Source organism: Hypanus sabinus, chromosome 8 (assembly GCF_030144855.1).
Source record: "Hypanus sabinus isolate sHypSab1 chromosome 8, sHypSab1.hap1, whole genome shotgun sequence".
Lineage (NCBI taxonomy): Eukaryota > Metazoa > Chordata > Chondrichthyes > Myliobatiformes > Dasyatidae > Hypanus > Hypanus sabinus.
In genome coordinates, this window is record NC_082713.1 from 43,303,364 (window position 1) to 43,322,322 (window position 18,959).

General features: G+C 38.5%; 1 protein-coding gene across 2 annotated transcripts in view; it reads right to left on the reverse strand.

Moving 5' to 3' along the window:
• med12 (mediator complex subunit 12) overlaps positions 1-18,959 on the reverse strand; it is a 134,806-nt gene that overhangs the window by 56,641 nt on the left and 59,206 nt on the right. For both annotated transcript variants that reach the window (XM_059977036.1, XM_059977035.1), the window contains exons 14-22: positions 17,207-17,299; positions 15,769-15,939; positions 13,087-13,231; positions 8,343-8,461; positions 7,768-7,911; positions 4,606-4,769; positions 3,588-3,719; positions 2,437-2,664; positions 1,545-1,689 (exon numbers count right to left, since the gene is read on the reverse strand). In XM_059977036.1, the coding sequence (XP_059833019.1) occupies positions 1,545-1,689; positions 2,437-2,664; positions 3,588-3,719; positions 4,606-4,769; positions 7,768-7,911; positions 8,343-8,461; positions 13,087-13,231; positions 15,769-15,939; positions 17,207-17,299 (1,341 nt within the window). The remainder of the gene's footprint in view (positions 1-1,544; positions 1,690-2,436; positions 2,665-3,587; positions 3,720-4,605; positions 4,770-7,767; positions 7,912-8,342; positions 8,462-13,086; positions 13,232-15,768; positions 15,940-17,206; positions 17,300-18,959) is intronic.

The following is an 18,959-nucleotide window of genomic DNA, read 5'->3' on the forward strand; positions in this document are numbered from 1 at the left end:
TGGGCCGGGGGTTAGTGGGCTCTGCGGCCGGGCCTGGACTGGTTTGCTGCTGGGAGCGTGACTGGGAGATCTGTGCGATGGACGCCCCGCTCACCTTTTTGGCGTTCCACAGCAAGTCCGCCCGGGCTGCCACCTTCCGGGGGTCACTGAAATCCGCGTCGGACAGCAGCAGGCGTATGTCCTCGGGCAGCTGCTCCAGGAATGCCTGCTCAAACATGAGGCCTGTGTGTCCCTCGGCCAGAGACAACATCTCATTCATTAAAGCCGATGGAGGTCTGTCGCCCAAGCCATCCAGGTGCAGTAAACGGGCAGCCCGCTCGCGCCGTGAGAGTCCGAAAGTCCTGAGGAGCAGGGCTTTGAATTCCGTGTACTTGCCGTCTGCCGGGGGCGACTGTACGAACTCCGCGACCTGGGCAGCTGTGTCCTGGTCGAGGGAGCCCACCACGTAGTAGTAGCGGGTGTCTTCTGAGGTGATCCGGCGAACGTGGAATTGGGCTTCGGCTTGCTGGAACCATAGGTCCGGGCGCTGTGTCCAGAAACCCGGCAGTTTCAACGAAACCGCATGAACAGAGGCGGCGTAGGTCATTTCTGGTCCAAAAATCGTTTGGACCGTCGGGGTCACCAATTGTAGCGGTATGCTACAAGCAGCGCTAAAATTACGACACGGAGTCGGTAACTGCAGTCGAAGGAAAAACTTTATTCGAAAACTTCAGCCTCACTTTTAAGCCTCTGTCAACCGGCCCCCCATGGCGAAGAGGCTCCAAAGCTCTGTGCTCGCAAACCCCCGTAGGCTATCTAATTGTGAGTCGGTTCGGATACGCTAGGAAATGAGGCGCTACAATATCTCATTTAGACCTAGATCGAAGACCAAAGATGGAAGTCTCCCATTGTTCCTTTCTGAATGGGTATTAGTTACAGCTACTCCAAATGAAGAGTCAAATATTGACCCTTGATCTTAGACAATTTAAACAATTGATGGACTCAACATTTCGGAGCAGTAGACTAAACGTCAATACATGTTTAGTGTACCGCTCCCAAGTACACACCCAAGTCAAATTACCAACACACCTTTAACAGGAGCATAATACACTGAACTTAAGGGACAAGGAAAAGTTTAGTAAGTAGCCACTGAAGTTTAGTAAGTAGCCACAATCCAGCCTCCTCAACATATTCTCAATCTCTTCCCTTCTACAGGATTCCAAACAATTGTTTAAAAAATTACCCTGATAAGCATTTTCTTTAAAGTCATCATCCTTGGAGTGACAGTTCAGTCATCCATAAATTAATGTCATCATTTCAAATGTGGTGCTACTTTCAGCCAGGCCAGTACTTCAAACAAACCCCATCCCCTCAATGCAATCTGTGCCGGCCAACACCATTCACTTGCCCTTTTGCTTTAAATCATCAGCCAGATGATTTCACCAAGATTTCTTTGTGGCAGCAAGTACAAATAAATGTTAACCTGTGAACAAGCAGAGAAGTTAACAGACAAATTTGCTAAGTGAGCAAAGCTTCAAGAACTATATGATGTAAAGAATACTTACATCAACATTGCACAGAAGATCATTGAAGCCGCAAGTTCCATTATTGGATGAACAGCATAGTGCCTTCAGAACGCCAAGCCACTCTGCACTGAGAGCCTTGCAATAGGCAGTTAGTTCTGCACACAGGATGGCAATATCATTCACACTAAATTTAAAAAAATAACGAAAGATTGTATAACAATCTGCAAAGAAAATGATCTATCTTTAAAAAAACCAAACAAACCAAAAAACCAAAAAAACTCCATGGTTAATTAAAAATCCCTATTATTAGTAAAAGTATTTAAAATGTTAAAGAAGAATGAGGTACAGTGATGATTTGAACTGCGCAATTCTCCTGTCTCTGCTTCAGGCTTTAATTCAGTTCAAACCCTTGACAAAAACATTTTCAACTGCATGAATATCTATGTGCAATGACAACAGCCTCACAATTAAGATTGCATATTAATCATTGCTCTATTCCTGATCAAATTATTTACTTTGTTAAACACAAAATAATTCCATAAAATTAAAAATTTAAGCGCAGCTCATAAATGAACATAATATTCAGAAGCATCTAAAATCCAGTCTAACTTCAATGAATCAAAATAAATCTGACCACTCCAATTTACATTATTCATCAACAAATTATCTGTCTATCACACAGTGTATTATTGTGAAAAATTGGATATAATAGACAGCAATAACAGGTCGAAGTCAAAACACTACCTTGTTGTATGTATCAACCCCACTTAGTTTACTAGCTTTATAAAAAAAGACGATCGAGTTAAGTTTTAATATGTCTTGTCAATTGATTTTCAATACCAATTTTAAAAACAGCTGAAGCTACTTGCTAAATATTCTTCAAGTATATTACCGATGTACTTGAAGTATATACTTGAAGTCAAGCTCTTACCGATCAGGGTCATGATGCCCGACACAGACATGCATGAGTGCGTTGCAAACAAAGCTGTAGCGATTTGCCGGATTGTCATTCAGGATTTTACCAAGCATAGAATAGCTGAAGTTATGTGCAGAAGGGTTTTCAATTGCATCAATCATGAACTCAGGTTCCCAGAGCATGTTTGAATCAGAAGGATCAATGTTACTGTAGATGGTATTCTTGACTTTGGAACAGGCATCACTAAAAAGTTAATTGGCAAAGTTTTAAGTGTAATTAAAACCTGTTGCATGAACATGAAAATTTTCAAATGACAGACTGTAATCAACAATTTATGCAAATAGCTGTAACCCAAGGTCTACATTTCACTGAACTTAATTCTTACTCTGCTTCTGGGACAGATCATATTTCCAGCACAACATTTCTGAATTATGTACACAAAAAAGAATGAATATTCTGAAATACTGACAGAATTTAATGCATTAACTCAATTTTTTTTTCTGTGGGGCAGTCTATTTTACCGTTATATGTGAACAATGGATGCAATAGGACTTACAGTCCAAATGGTTACCCTGCTCTTGGAAATATATGGTTAAACCAGTAAAAGCAATTAAACTTATAAGAGAATGAGGAGAGACCTTAAAGAAATGATTGAGATTATGAATGGCATAGATCAAGTGAAGGATAACAGTCTTCCCAAGGCTAGGGAGTTTAAAACTAAGGGGTCGTAGATTTAGGGTGAGAGAGGAATGATTTAACATGGACTGAGGTGCAACATTTTTATGCTGAGGGCAATTAACATATGGAATGAGCTGCCAGTGGAACTGGTTGAGGCAGGTAAAATACTGTCATTTAAGAAGCACCTGGATAGGTACATTGTGGTGGAGGAGCTTGAAGGAAAATGGGCTGAATGTATAAAATTGGGATGAAATGGGTTGACGTAGACAGGTTGGGATGAAGGACTACCTGTACTATATTGCTCTGAGGCCTTTTCCAGCAGGGAATAACAATTCTGGAAATACCTAGCAGCTAAATAAATTTGAATGTTCAAACATATTTACAAATTCAGGAAAAATATCTTCCATTCACATCATTAGAACCCTTGTCCCAACCCTTACGTCAAGTTAATAACAATCAGTCTTAGGCAGTGCATCTATAATTCTTACCCAAAGAGCTCGCCAAACTTGCTCTTTAAGTGACTGCAGGAGGTGTAGAGATCATAGAGGTAGGCAAGGATACAGCGCTCCGCAGAAGAACAGTCCGCTGGGTTAACGCCATGTTTCACCACACCACACAAACTGAAAGGAAAACACATCCACCTAACATTTTCTTGAAAATGTTTTATTTGAAGAGTAACACTTAATAGTAATAAAGTCTATTTTCCTTTCATTAAGCAGAAGAGCTTAAAAAATTGGTGACAACTTTTGTACTGTAATGATTTGGAACTCAAGTTGTGAACTCTGCTATTAGAATATAAACAAAAAAAATTCTGCAGATGCTGGAAATCCACAGTAATACACACAAATTACTGGAGGAACTCAGCCGGTCAAGCAGCAACTATGGGGAGGAATAAATACACAGCACTTCAAGCCAAGACCCTTCATCATATTGTATCTATTAGAATATCATGATTTTTATATTTCATTCTCTGAAAAAAAAATCAAGGCTGCTAAAAATTGGTTCTTACAAGTGTAAATTGATGAATAATTGTTACAAAACTCCTTAAACCGACAGCAGTCAATGTCACAAAAGATATTTCCAGTTCTTTCAAGTCTTCCAATCATGCACTATTTTCATAAAATTATGACAGTAACAAATATATAGGGACACTTAATATTATTTGAAGGCATAACAGTTACCATATTAATCTTCTTAACTCATTGCTTAGAGGCCATGCTTATTCCAATATCAGAGGAATGTAATACTGTGCCAGCATCGCACTTAGTGTCAAATTGTTATATGGAGTATTTTAAGATTCAAAGAGAATTGCATATAATTTTTTTCTTAACCAATAATGGTGCAACATAATTCTCTCTCTACCTTTGCCACTTTCCAAAGGGAAACACTTCTCTTTAGAAGGCCTAGCAATTTGAAACAGGGGAAATGATCACTTCTTGTCAAAATGTTCCTTCTCATATTTACAAAACTTAAATATCTGCCAGAGAAAAAGTCAATAAATCTTACCCCTCAAATACTTGTGCAGTTTGGTCAGGATTGAGGATAAGGCAGGAATGGTAGCGCCGTAAGACTGCCACAATGCACAGGCACAAACCTGTTGTGTAGCTGCCAACTAAACTAGAAGACTTCAGGAGTAACTCTGCTTCCACTACACTTAATTCATTCAGCAACTGCAAATAAAAGCCAGGGTCAGAAGGAGAAAACACCATTACCTCATAAAATAACCTTAGGGATATGCCACAATTAAAAACAGCATTATCAATAGAACATAAGACAGACAGACATACTTAATTGATCCCGAGGGTAATCGGGTTTCATTACAGTTGCACCAACCAATAATAGAGTAGAAATATAGCAAAATAAAACCAGAAATAATTCAATGATAGTAAGTAAATTATGCCAAGTGGAAATAAGTCCAGAACCAGCCTATTGGCTCAGAGTGTCTGACATTCCGAAGGAGGAGTTGTAAAGTTTGATGGCCACAGGCAGGAATGACTTCCTATGACGCTCAGTGTTGCATCTCGGTGGAATGAGTCTCTGGCTGAATGTACTCCTGTGCCTAAAGGGTGGAGCTTAGGAGACGATGGCGCCTAACGGCGACTCCTTTGCTTGCACCTTTGGCAACAGCTCTATTTCTATCTCTAATATCTCAATTTTTCCCTTTCAGGGTTCTTTAGAAGACATTGACCTGGAATTACACGCTGACTTCAATTCTTTGCAGGAATGGAACCCGCTCTTGAGTTCTCGTGTCTGGCTGTTATTTGATGTCCCAAGGAGACACGGTTCACGGTTCCAGGATTTCATGGCTCTAGAGGCAGGCGGGCTCGAGGTCGGTGCCTCCAAAAAACCTGGTGTGTTGTGGGAGTATGTGGAAGATCGACAGCAGCTAGCTGGCTGCTGACTGTGTGTCCAGAGACCCGAGTACTTTGGGCACAGAGCTCGGAAAAAGCAACGCAGCAGACTTTTAACATCATAAATCAGTGAATTGTTTGTTATGTCTCCCCTCTCACTGTGAAACGGGGACACCTTCGTTTCCCTTATTAGGTAGTTTGTCAAATTAGTAGTCTCTGGGGTACTGCGTGCCTGTGTCTTTACCGATGCTTTGCAGCACACTTGAGTGCTCGGTGGAGAGGGGGTGCCAATGCTTTTTATGCTGGTGGGGGAGGGGGGGGATCGTTGTTTTGTGGCTGCTTATGCGTGGGAGGGGGAGCTGACTTTGGGGTTCTAACATTTAAATGTCATTCATTCTTTGGGCACTCCTGTTTTTTGTGGATGGTTGCGAAGAAAAAGAATTTCAGGGTGTATATTGTATACATTTCTCTGACATTAAATACTACCTTTGAAACTTTGCAACATAAACATCCTAGGTGCAAATCACATGACCTCATGTGCAATATAACACTTACTCTATTACAGATCTACAAAGACACTCAAAAATATTTCCAGTGGCTCCATTTCAGGGAAACGTTATTTGAAAGCTGCCACAGCACTTCAATTTTCAGGTTCATTTCTCACCGTGGAACTAAAACACACAGACCTAGGATTCCTACCATCAATTCTCAGGCTGCAAAGCTGATACCTTTCTATTGACCTCCCTAGCACTGAGTTGCTAAAGGGGCTGGGAAATATCAAACATGTTGCCTAATCAATATAGTTATTCTGATAATGACATGACCAGGTCAAAATTAGGCTCCACTGTAATGCTATTCAGTGATCAACAGCCTCAAAAATCAGCAGAGCCCATACAGCAGACTCAGGTCACAAGTGCAGTTCCTGTGTAAGAAAAAGGAAGCGAGGAAAGCAGGTTGGTTTGCAGGTGCAAATGAAACACAAAGCCCTTAGACCCACCACCCCGCCCTCCCAACACAACTCTTGTCCGTCTTATTATCAAGTGTACAGTCTCTCAAAAATAAAAGTGAAAACCTTAGAGCAAGGTTGCAGTACCAGAGGGACATCAGAGACTGCTGTGTATTTTGTTTCATGGAAAGATGGCTAATCCCTGCCATTATGGACACAACACTGCAGCCCAAGGGCTTTACCATCCATCGTAAAGACAGGACAGCTGAGTCATTTAAAGGTAGAGGAGATGAGTATGCTTCATGGTTAACTTGCTGTGGTGCACAGAAGCAGCGGCTCTGTCTCAATCCTGCACACCTGACCTGGGACATCCAGCAGTCAAGTGTTATCCATTTTATCTGCCGAGGGAGTTTCCTGCCTTCATCCTAGCAGTGGTGTACGTTCCACCTCAGGCCAATGTCAGGCAGGCACTGTCTCTGAACAACCACCACCAACATATTTTCTATGGAACCAGAAGAGCCAATTTTCCCACCATCAAGATCACTTACCATACCATCCCACATATTGGAAAGTCCAATCATCTGGATGTACTTTGACTCCCGGCATATAGGTAGAGACTAAAGGCCGTAGCACCAGCAGTGAAGACCGAGAAGATATGGTCACAGAAGGTGGAGGGGCAATTTCAGATAACTTTGAGTCAGTGGACTGGGCAATATTTAGAGATTCATCTTTGAATTCCAAAGAATATGCCACAATTGTCACCAACTTCATCAAAACTTGTGTGAGTGATTGTGTGCCTTCAAGAACATAAAGACACACTCAAATCAAAAGCCATGGATGAACCAGGAGAGTTGTAGTCTGCTGAGGGCCAGATCTGTGGTATTCAAGACCAGTGATGCAGAACTATACAGGAAGTCCATGTACTTCTTACAGAAGGCTATTTTATGGGCAAATAGGCAATTCTGATTGAAATTAGAGATGGAATCGGATACACATCTGCTCTGCCAAGTTTTTGAATGGACAATAAACCCATATACAAGACCTCTTTTTTTCTCTTTTGCTCTCTATTTGCAGTTCTTGTTTAATTTTTAAAAATATAATTCATTGTAATTTATAGGTTTTATAATACATTGCAAAATACTGCTACCATAAAACAACAAACATCAAGACATATTAAACCTGATTCTGAGCTTCTTGGCACTAACCAGCTGCACTCAACTGAGCAAATGCATCAGGTAGGAGTGAATAATTGATGTCCAAAGGATTGCAACCCAGCTGCATTGGTATTTTCTGAAGAAGTGCAGCAAAAAATTAAGTTAATCCAGTTTCAGAAATAACTAAATAATTCAAAGAATGCAAGCAAACTAGTACCTGAATAGCAAAATCTATTAATCCACTGATATTAAGGGAATACTCCATCAGATCGAAAATAAATTGAATGTGCTGAACAAGAGGCAGATGATAGGACATTCCCAAGGCAAAACTAGTGATTTGTTCTAGCACATTCCGCGACACCTACCGGAACAGAACAAACAAGAAAAGTTATTAAACAAAATTATTAACATGATCTTATTGAACGATGGAATTGCAGTGGCGGGTCCCATGGGGCTCTCCTATTTGAATGTCTTTTAATCTTATTTAAGAGACATTTCCCTTTCACTGATGATAATCAGGATAAACAGCCAAAATGCAAATAGCAACCTGAACATTTCACAGAGAATTTCACAGACTATAAAGCTTTCTTATTTAGAATCTAGGCTTCTAATAAAGAGTAAGATTCAATGAAACAGGAAAAACAAAGATTGCCTGATGATACCAGCCTAGATTATACAGCACCCACCCTTAAAAGCTATCTTACATAACCTATAGCTTCAATTACAGAAGACGAAGCAATCTTCTAATTCTTGTAATGTGGTTCAATAATCTAGAAGTATCTTAGCCCTCACCTGAGAGGTAACTTGATGTTGATCAAAATGTGAAAGATGCTGGAATTTGGCAAATATGTCTTCTGCTGTAGGAAATGCCTCTGGTTTATTTTTTTTCCGCTTCTGTCCTTCCTCTCCACCTATATATGCAAGAAAGTTCACTGTTGCTTTACATAGCTCTGCTCTAAGGCATACATGAAACAAAGAAAAGCCCATATATTCCCCACAAGTCAGCTCCACAAAACAAAGAAATCATAGTCTATAGATCTACAATATTACTTTTAAAACCCTATCTCTCAAATCCTTTAGTACACAAGAATTTTTCAACCTCAACAATGAATATGCAAAACACAAGCACAGAGTCATCAGGAAACAGAAAATAGAATATCTTTTAATAAAGAAATTCTTAATTCTATTTAAATGACTGTACCAGAGTCCCATATTCTGCAACCAACACCAATTTGGTCTCAGGAGACTCAATGAAATTATCTTTTATCCTTTACCACCACATTGAGAAACGATAAATTTTATTTCACTCTCTCATGGGACACCACACCCACCACCATCCCAATAATCAATCCAGTGAATCTACACTGCCTGACTTCAAGCCAGAAATACTCTTCTAAAGCCAAAATAGCATTCACTATTCCTTAACCACCTGTATAATTGCAAAAAGATTGTGTCTTCCTTTACAATTAGGCCAACATATCTATTTGATTACCTTAATGCTTGCTGTAGCAGCAATTCCCAAATCTGCAATCCAAGATCGCTATAGCATACTAGTTGCTCACTATTTGAAAAACCTGCACATTTTATCCAATTTTATGTCAATAACCTCACATTTTTCAAAATGTAAAGGGATCGCAAACTGTTGCAAGAAACATAATGTTGTTATAGTAGGTAATTTTAACTTTCCACATACTGACTGGGATTCTCATACTCTAAAGGGACTGGATGGGATAGAGTTTGTCAAATTTTTTCAAAAAGGTTTCTTAATCAGTACATAAAAGTCCCAATGAGAGAATGTGCAATACTTGACCAGCTAATAAGGAATGAAACAGGCAGGTGACATAAGTTTATGTAGGAGAACACTTTGCATCTCTTGACCACAATACCATTCATTAGTTTCAAAGCAAATATGCAAAAATATAGGTCTGGGTTGAGATTCTAAATTAGAGAAAGGACAATTTTTTGATGGCATAAGAAAGGGTCTGGCAAGTGTGGACTGGGACAGGCTGTTTTTTTTCCTGGCAGAGAGGTACTTGGTAAATGGGAGGCCTTCAAAGGTGAAATTTTGAGATACAAATGCTTGTCAGAATAAAAGATAAGGTAACAGCCTTGGTATTCAAGAGATATTGAAGTGCTGGTTAAAGGGGGGAAAAGGTGCATTGCAGGTGTAGGTAGGTAAAAAGAAATGAGGTGCTTCTGGAGTATAAGAAATGCAAGAGAACACTTAAAAAGGAAATCGGAAAGACTAAAAGAAAGCATGAGGTTGCTCTAGCAGACAAGCTGAAGCAGAATCCTAAGGGATTCTACAGATATGTTAAGAGCAAAAAGGATTGCAAGGGACAAAATTGGTACTCTGGAAGATCACAATGATAATCCATGCGTGGAGCCAAAAGAGATGGGGGACATCATAAATATGTTTTGTGCATCTGTATTTATTCAGGAGACAGACACAGACACTGAGTCTATAAAAGTAAGGCCAAACAGCATCAACTTTATGGACCCTATACAGGTTACAGAGGAGGTGTTTGCAGTCTTGAGGCAAATAAGGGTGGATAAATCCTCAGGGTCTGACAAGGTGTTCCCTCAGACCTGCAGGAGGCAAGTGCAGAAATTGTCGGAGCCCTAGCAGAGATATTTAAATCATCCTCAGCAACAAGTGAGGTGCTGAAGGAACACAGGATAGCTACATTTTATTCCATTGTTTAAGAAAGGCTAGAAAAATAAACCAGGCATTTATAGGCCAGCAAGCCTGACAACAGTAGTGAGAAAGTTATTGGAAGGTATTCCCAAGGAGCAAATACATGAGTATTTGGCTAGACATGGACTGATTAAGGATAGTCAGAATTGTTCGGTGCATGGTAGGAAGTGTCCAACCAATCTTGTAGAGTTTTTCAAGCAAATTACCAGGAAACTTGATGAAGTCAAGGTGGTGGATATTCCCTGCATGGACTTTATTGGTCAAGAAGGTTCAGTCACTCAGCATTCGAGATAATGTAGTAAGTTGTCTTTGGGAGAAGCCAGAGAGTGGTAGCAAATGATTGCCTCTCTGACTGGAGGCCTGTGACTGGTGGAGTGCTGCAGGGATCAGCATTGGGTCCATTATCTATATCAACAATCTGGATGATAACGTAGTTAACTGGATTATCCGACATGCAAATAACACCATGATTGGAGGTTTAATGGGTAGCAAGGAAAACTCTCATGGTTTGCTTAGGGATCTGAACCAGCTGGAAAAATGGGCTGAAAAATGTCACATGGAATTTAATCCAAAAAAGTGCAAGGTGTTGCACTTCAGTACCACCGACAAGGGTAGATCTTACAGTGAATGATAGATCTTACAGTGAATGGTAGAGCACTGAGGAGTGCAGTAGAACAAAGGTATCAGGACATACAGGTCCATCATTCATTGAAAGTGGTATCACTGGTAGATAGGACCATAAAGAAAGCTTTTGGCACACTGGCCTTAATAAATCAAAGTACTGAGTACAGAAGATGGGATGTAATGTTGAAGTTATATAAGACTTCGGTGAGGCCTAATTTGGAGTATTGAGTGCAGCTCTGGTCACCTACCTACAGGAAAGATATAAATAAGGTTGAAAGAGTTCACAGAAAATTTACAAGGATGTTGCTGGGTCCAGAGGACTTGAGTTACATAGAAAGATTGAATTTATTCCTTGGAACATTGAAGATTTGAGAGGAGATTTGATACAGGGTTACAAAGTTATGAAGGGCAGAGATAGGGTAAATGCAAGCAGACTTTTTCCACTGAGGTTAAGTTGGACTACAACTCGAGGTCATGGGTTAAGGGTGGAAGGTGAAAAGTTTGAGGGGAAACTTCTTCACTCAGAGTCGTTAGAGTGTGGAATGAACTGCCAGCCCAATTAATGTACATGAGTTCAATTTCAGCAAGTAAGAGGAGTTTGGATAGGTACATGGATGGTAGGGATATAGAGGGCAATGGTCCCAGTGCAGGTCGATAGGAGTAGGCAGTCTAAATAACTCGGGACAGACTAAATGGGCTTAAGGGTTTGGTTCTGCACTGTACTTTTCCCTGACTGTCTCCAACTAGGTTGCCCACTTTACATTTCACATTTCATTCAGCTATCGATCCTGTAGACGTGCTAATGCCATTTCCAATCCCAAAGAGTTATGTTTTATTTAGCTGCCTCTTCTACAGCAAACAAAGAAAGCTTTATTTCTAGACTAAGCAGACCAAATTGAATGAAATCATTGGGAAACGGCAAGAAAGACCAGGCAGCTTTCACAATTAGAAAACGTATCATTGGCTATAAAAGGTACATTTAAGCCATTGTATTATAGATTATGATATGCTGTTTTTCTATTTAAGAAATTAAATAATACTCTTCTAATGCATATTTATTGTACTAAAATTGTTACTAGACGAAGTATTCACTTTAATCATTGTTTAGAAAAAGAAACCTCAAAAATTAAAGTTAGTTCTAATGTGAAATTCTTTCAATTCTGAAGACTGCAGATATGATTCCAGAGATAAACATAGATCTGGGTACATGGAGCAGAGTCCACAGCCAGATCAGTCATTATCCTACTGACTAGCAGAGCAGACTCAACTGGCCAGATGGCTTACTCCTGCTCCTACTTTGTATGATTTTTATGTTTAAAAAGGCACTTCAAAGATTGATTGATTAATACAAAAATTGTTGGATTAAAATTCCAAAGAAAAATGATGAGAATTAAATACTCTAAATGTGGCCTAACCAAAATTTTAGACAGTTGTAATATTATCCACTTTCTATTTTTCTGCAGCAAATAGCTTAGCAATCCATGAATTAGCCCTCTTTTCATGCCTAGGATTTTATGCCAACAATTCAGTGCTGTACTGCAGATAGTTAAGTGTCAAAGATCCAGCTTTCATATCTGACATTAAACAATGTAATGCGAAAAATATCTACATGACAGATTGCTTGGTTTGCATCATGCACATTCCTGAAGCTAGTAAAATATCAATTACCTTTCCATATGGGTATTATCAAGCACAGACCACCACCCTATCATTCTTCACCTCACAATGTATTAACATTAAAAGGTATAACATTATGAACCAGAATACCCGAGGTTTCAAGTCAAACTTAAGTTTTTGAGTTACCTATCTTTAATTATTTACAAGTAGGGGAAGCATTTAGTCCCTGGATCCTAGCTAAAAAACCAGGAGAGAATATGGGCTATGGTTATCCACTGATTCCACCAGTGAAGTACATACAATGCTACACATAGTTGATGCATCTAAACCCCTAAGTTCATTCTCTCTCAAACGATAAAGGCCACTTTGGAAAAGTCACATTCAGTACCTATGAAATTAGATTATGGTAAGAAATAGATTTCTACAGTTAATGAGTGCAGCTATTTACAGACTACATATATCTATATCCAAGAAAAAGCTGCCAATCCTCACCATCCTGGAAACACTGCCAAAGATACTTGTGATAAGTATGAACATGGATCTAATGAAATCATACAATAAAACTGCAACAGTCAACACCTCACACACACTGCCTACCAGTTTCAGCAGTGCTTTTCTTGTTCAAAACTTTCAAGATGTCTTTGGTTATTTTTTTAATTACATGCCGAGCTTCATCTCGCTGCTTGCCAACACCATAAAGAACCACCAGGCGCTGATTACATTCGTGACTTGCCGATTCCTCCTGTTTCCATAAGTGCAGTCCGGGTTGAAGAACAAACAGAAAAAAAAACCACAGAAAAGCAATTAAAACATGTCAACACAATCCTAAATTTGTTGAAAAAATAACAGCCGTTAAGAAATAATTCAATGTATATACTAAAAACAAAAAAATCCCCAGTGAATCTTTTGGGTAGAGATCATACACACATTAAGCCCTATTGAAGGTGACTAAATTTGTTATGCAAAGGACCTTCAGAGACAACTAAGCAATTAAATTGTAGTACCATTAGATATACATTCTTTTACCCAAGACAATAATATACTATACTTTTCCTAGTTCAGTCCTTAAATTATAATAAGCAAGAACATCCATACTTTCTAGTTATTTCTGATCATTTGCAGTTTAATATAGCTGGAAATTCTGTATCAGGCATTAAAAGTAGCTGACCAATAAGTCAGATTAGATACATTATCACTTTATCAACATTTAGAAATATTATTGTATTAGGTAAGCAAACTTGTTTTAGAAAAGGACTAAAATGTTATGTGTGTAATGAGATAAATCTGATGATACCAGCTAAATAGGTTTAAAAAAAACACTTATATTGCACCTTGAACATTGGACCACCCTACAAAAATTAACTAGATTAAATTATGAGACATCCATCACTATTATGTGCCCTGTTGTATGACGTGGGTGATCATGGTCTTTCACCTGTCTTTAATCTGAGAAGCTCTAATAAGCTCTTCAAAACTTTTGCCTGTCCATCCCTTGATGTATCTCAGAAATGTCATGTGTTGTTGACTGCGCATGATATTTTTATTCCATCAATTTTTTCCTGTCACTATAAGATGTTCGAATTCCTCTTTACGCAATGCAGTCCCCAAAAATTCCAGCTGCAATTTCCTGATTGATGATATCAACTCTCTTCTTATTCCAGCTTTTCCTAACACTCCCTCACTTGTCACTCTATCCTTCCATGGTATTTTCATCTTACTCTCAAAAGCACATTTTTGCAGCTTCGAGTCCTCCCTCATTTTGCTATGATATTGTCCAACATTCACTTCTGTATGTTAGTATAGAATGAGCATAGCACCGCAACACTCTGAGTTTCATACACATAAGCAGTTATCTTATTCTTTATAATCTTGCTCAAATGCTCGAACATGCACGAGACATTAGGGCATACAAAAAAAAAATTTGTTTAAAAAAGAGATCGACTTTAAGTAATGTTAGATATAAAGTTAAAAACAGGAGTCCCTTTGGGAGGAAATGCCATAGATCATGTACTCAGTTACTGAGGTAACAACTATCTAGGGTGGAGTAATTAAAACAAGAAACCCTAGATGGGCCACTGGAAGAATGCAGATATTTATCAGTGCTATTGCACTACAAAAAACAGAGAATGTCATGATGGTACATAGTGTGAAAATGAAGGTTGAGATTATAAAATTAGGATGCTGGTGTAGCTCAACAAGAGAGGACTGGCAAAGTCAACTCAGTCCATCATATGATTTAGTAAAAGACTGGAAAGTGGAAATTTTTGATCAATTCCAGTTAAATGGTATTCATTATGACATTTCAATAACTTGAACCTACAAGAGGAGACAAACAAGAACTATTCACATTTCTTTCTTCTTTCAAGTAATCCGTTGTCAGATCCATAGGAAAGGACAACAGTGGCAAAGGATCAAGCTTTGTTTTAACAATTAAAATGTCAAAAAGCTGCTAGTTTTACATCGTGAAGAATGGCTAGATGGCTCAACAACAGAAAGTAATTGCCACTAGCTCTAAAACAATCTCAAGACAAAGTACTTTCAAACATTTACTCTCATTATTCAGCCATTTTCCAACTAGTTCTTCTAGCAAAAACTACCAACCAAATACAATAAATTCTGACCTATTCTGAAAAACAAAAAATGTAGATGTTGTAAATTGAATTTGAAACAAAATGTACTTCAACTCAAGCAATAACTGAGAAGAAAAATGCTAAAGTCTCATAAACCTGAAAGATTAATGCTGTTTCCCTTTCCAACTGACCCAATGACCTTTTTGAGATTTCCTGCTTAGCTTTGCAAAGGCCAGCTCTTCTATCCAAAAAATGGGCATATCTGTGCCCTGATTGATCCAGCCTGAACTAAAGGCTAGAAAGTCAAATTAGACATTGCTCTTTTAAGAAGTGCATAATAATATTTTCCAAGTATAATCCAGCCCAACTTCAATGAAAATATGCACATTTTTAAATTATAAACCTCATAAAAATGGATGAAAATAACCGTAATACAAAATTGCAGCAAAATGTCCAGTTTTCAACCTTCTCCCTGGAACTATTAGTTTTCAGCAGGATACAAGCATTCGAAATATCTCTTAGACGATGCCTGTACTAACAGTTATACACAAGTGCCTTCTCAATGACTCAATAAAATCTATGAATTACCACTAACATTAGAGATTCTGGCATATCCTGGACAATGCAGTTTTACACCTTGTAATTTTCTGTTACAAAAATTATTTTAAAAAAACAAAAATTTTCAGCAAAATAATCATTAGCACTTTACCTGAGGGATAGGAAAGTGTGTTGCATATTGTATGTGCCTGGGTTGTTCATATGGTGAAGGAAATGCATCATTCAATTTTTCTTTCTGTATTAGTTTCATTTCTTTTTCTGAGGCAGGTTTCTCTGGAGATGGGCTGGCTTTGGATTCACAGTGCATTGGGGGAGAAAACACCTACAAATTGATGAAATGAAAAATAAATCAATTAATTGAAAATGTAAACAGATGTAGTACATAAAATTTTATCAAACTGAATTCCAGCTTCAAGAATTGCTCTTCTACCATGCCACTCCCCACATCATGTTGCTCTCACCCAAACTCTTCCTGAAAGTCATCCACAATTCTTAATTCCTACGTATCAAGGATGTTGTCAAGGAGAGATTATATTATTTGTTTAAACTCCTACATGAAGAATACCTATTTGAATGAAGTAGTTGAGAATAATGGTACTAAAGGACATAAGTAAATATTTGTATATAAAAAAGGCAAAGAAGGAAGAAACCAAAATAGATAGAAAGAGTAAAATTTCTAATTGGGAAGCTTTGAGCTAGGTTTCAACTTCATTATCCAACAACCAAATCAATACAAATAATTATTAGACTGCCATAAATGAGATCAGAAATCAACTTTCAAAGTTACCATGTTGATAACGTATAGATAATTCTACTACATGTTTTAGGTTCCAAAGAAACCTCACATTATAGAAAGTGCAATTAACAGGCTTCCAAGCACAGATTTAAACAGATTTTTCCCCCCATTAGCAATATAACCAATGCAGTCTGCATAATACAACTAGTTTTCCTTATTCCATCAATCATATTATAACCAATTTATGCTATGGAAAGAGGCATTATAGCAGAACAACCTACACTAATAAGCTTTTACTAAACTGCAAGCAAACATAATTTTATGATCACTGATTATTGATCCATGTGTGTAGAGTTTCCAAAAAAACTATCCTTTATCCTCTTAATATAGAGCTGCAGCCATATGTTACGTTATCACCCTGCAATCCCATTACTACATCTGCTTAGCAGTGAATCATATTTCATATTGTGTGGAAGAATTTCGCAACTGCTTTAGCTTTCTTACGTTCAAGCTTGATTAGCCTTTATAGAAGAATGAATACAGACTTTAAGTACACAGGTGGTACAACACCTTGTTCTTAATAATTTTAAATTGATATTAAATAACTTATTTCTGTTGATGTGCATTTGCATAAAATCCATAAACCCTTAATAGAGAAAGTGAATTCTAGGTGATCTTCCAAAGAAGGACAACATTTAAATGACATGTGTTTTTCAAAACAATGAACACTTTAGTATACTAGCAAAAATCTAAAGACATTCATTTCTGCAAACAAGAATGAGAGGGAGCAAGATACACATAAAGACAACGAATAACATAAAATTGCACATGCAAAACAATAAAAGTAACTTACAGCAAAATCAGCACTAAAGTCACTCTTTTCCACATCTTCAAAAATGGCACTGGAGTTGTGATCTATGTCCATACTTTCTGGTAAGCCTGTATCCTGTAAAGAAACACAATGGTATTCCATATGAGATTTACCCAAGATTTCTAAATCTGCTTGTACTTGTTGATCATTGATCATTACACAGGTCGACCTTCTCTAATCCGACTGCCTGTCGTCCGGTTCCTTTAATAATCCGGCATTGATTTCAAATTTTCCACACAACTGCAATTTCAAATTTCCCGGGCCACCGTACCAATCTGCTATGCATTGTTTTGGTTGCACTAGATTTGTTCACATGTTGGCCTGTTTCCATGCTGTGATTGTTATATGGTTATATGGTAAATCTCCTCTGCACTCTCTTTATAGTATCCACATTCTTCCTGTAGTGAAATGACCAGAACCAGTACTGTGAAATGAACACAGTACTCCAAGCGGGGTCTAACTAAGGTCTGATATAGCTTTAACATTACCTCACGGCTCTTGAACTCAATCCCATGGTTGATGAAGGCCATTACACCATACGCCTTCTTAACAACACTGTCAACCTACGCAGCAGCTTTGAGTGTCCTATGGACACGGACCCCAAGATGTCGCTGATCCTCCACGCTTCCAAGTCTTACCATTAATATTATAATCTATCTACAAATTTGACCTACCGAAATGAACCATCTCACTCTTATCTGGGTTGAACTCCATCTGCTACTTCTCAGCCCAGTTCTGTATCCTATCGATGTCCCACTGTAACCCCTGATAACCCTCCAGACTATTCACAACACCCCCAACTTCTGTGTCATCAGCAAACTTACTAGCCCACCCTACTACTTCCTCATTCAGGTCATTTATAAAAATCACAAGGAGGAGGGGTCCCAGAACAGATCTTTGCAGAACATTGCTGGTCACCATCCTCTTTGCAGAATACAAACCATCTATAACCACCTTTTGCCTTCTTGTGGGCAAGCCAATTCTGCATCCACAAAGCAAGGTTTCCTTGGAGCCCATGCCTCATTACTTTCTGAATGAGCCTTGCATGGGGAAACTTATCAAAACTTACTAAGATCAAATATACAGATCAAATCTTCAACATAATGTACATGCATACTGCAATGCAGGAGTTCTTAACATGGTGCAAGCCATTTGCAGTTACTCCTGACTTCTTACTGTGTCCCTGGACTTATCAGTGAAAATAAGGGTACTCTGTAATGTACTGATCTGAAAGTCCAAATACATCTCTCATCAGGCCACAATTTTACATCAGCCAAGACTGGTTAATCTAGAGCAGCCCCATTCAATTGAATTAGGCTGACCTCTTTTAGTGCATGTCAATGTCAATAGAAATTCTAGGCAGTTTCTAGAGTAGGATACATGTGGGCCAAAGGGCCTGTAGTGTGCTGTAGATTTCTACGTTCAATTGTGTATGAAATTTCAATTATTTTAATCATGTTTTCATCTGTGTTTCTAAATGTCTGATCATATGAGGACTCGGTGCCATGTCCAAAAGGCTGCAATGGAGTACCAATAGAAGGCTTCAGAAACAATGGAAATGACATACATTGACTATATACTCATTTTGGACTTGCATTGTTGGAAGCTTTGCTATACGACACAGACAGGTTGGCAAGGTATCATGTTATTCCAAATGTTTAGTACAAGACTCAACTTCTCTCGTGCTTCAGAGACAGAATCAAACTATTTGGAACACATAGGAACATCATCTGGG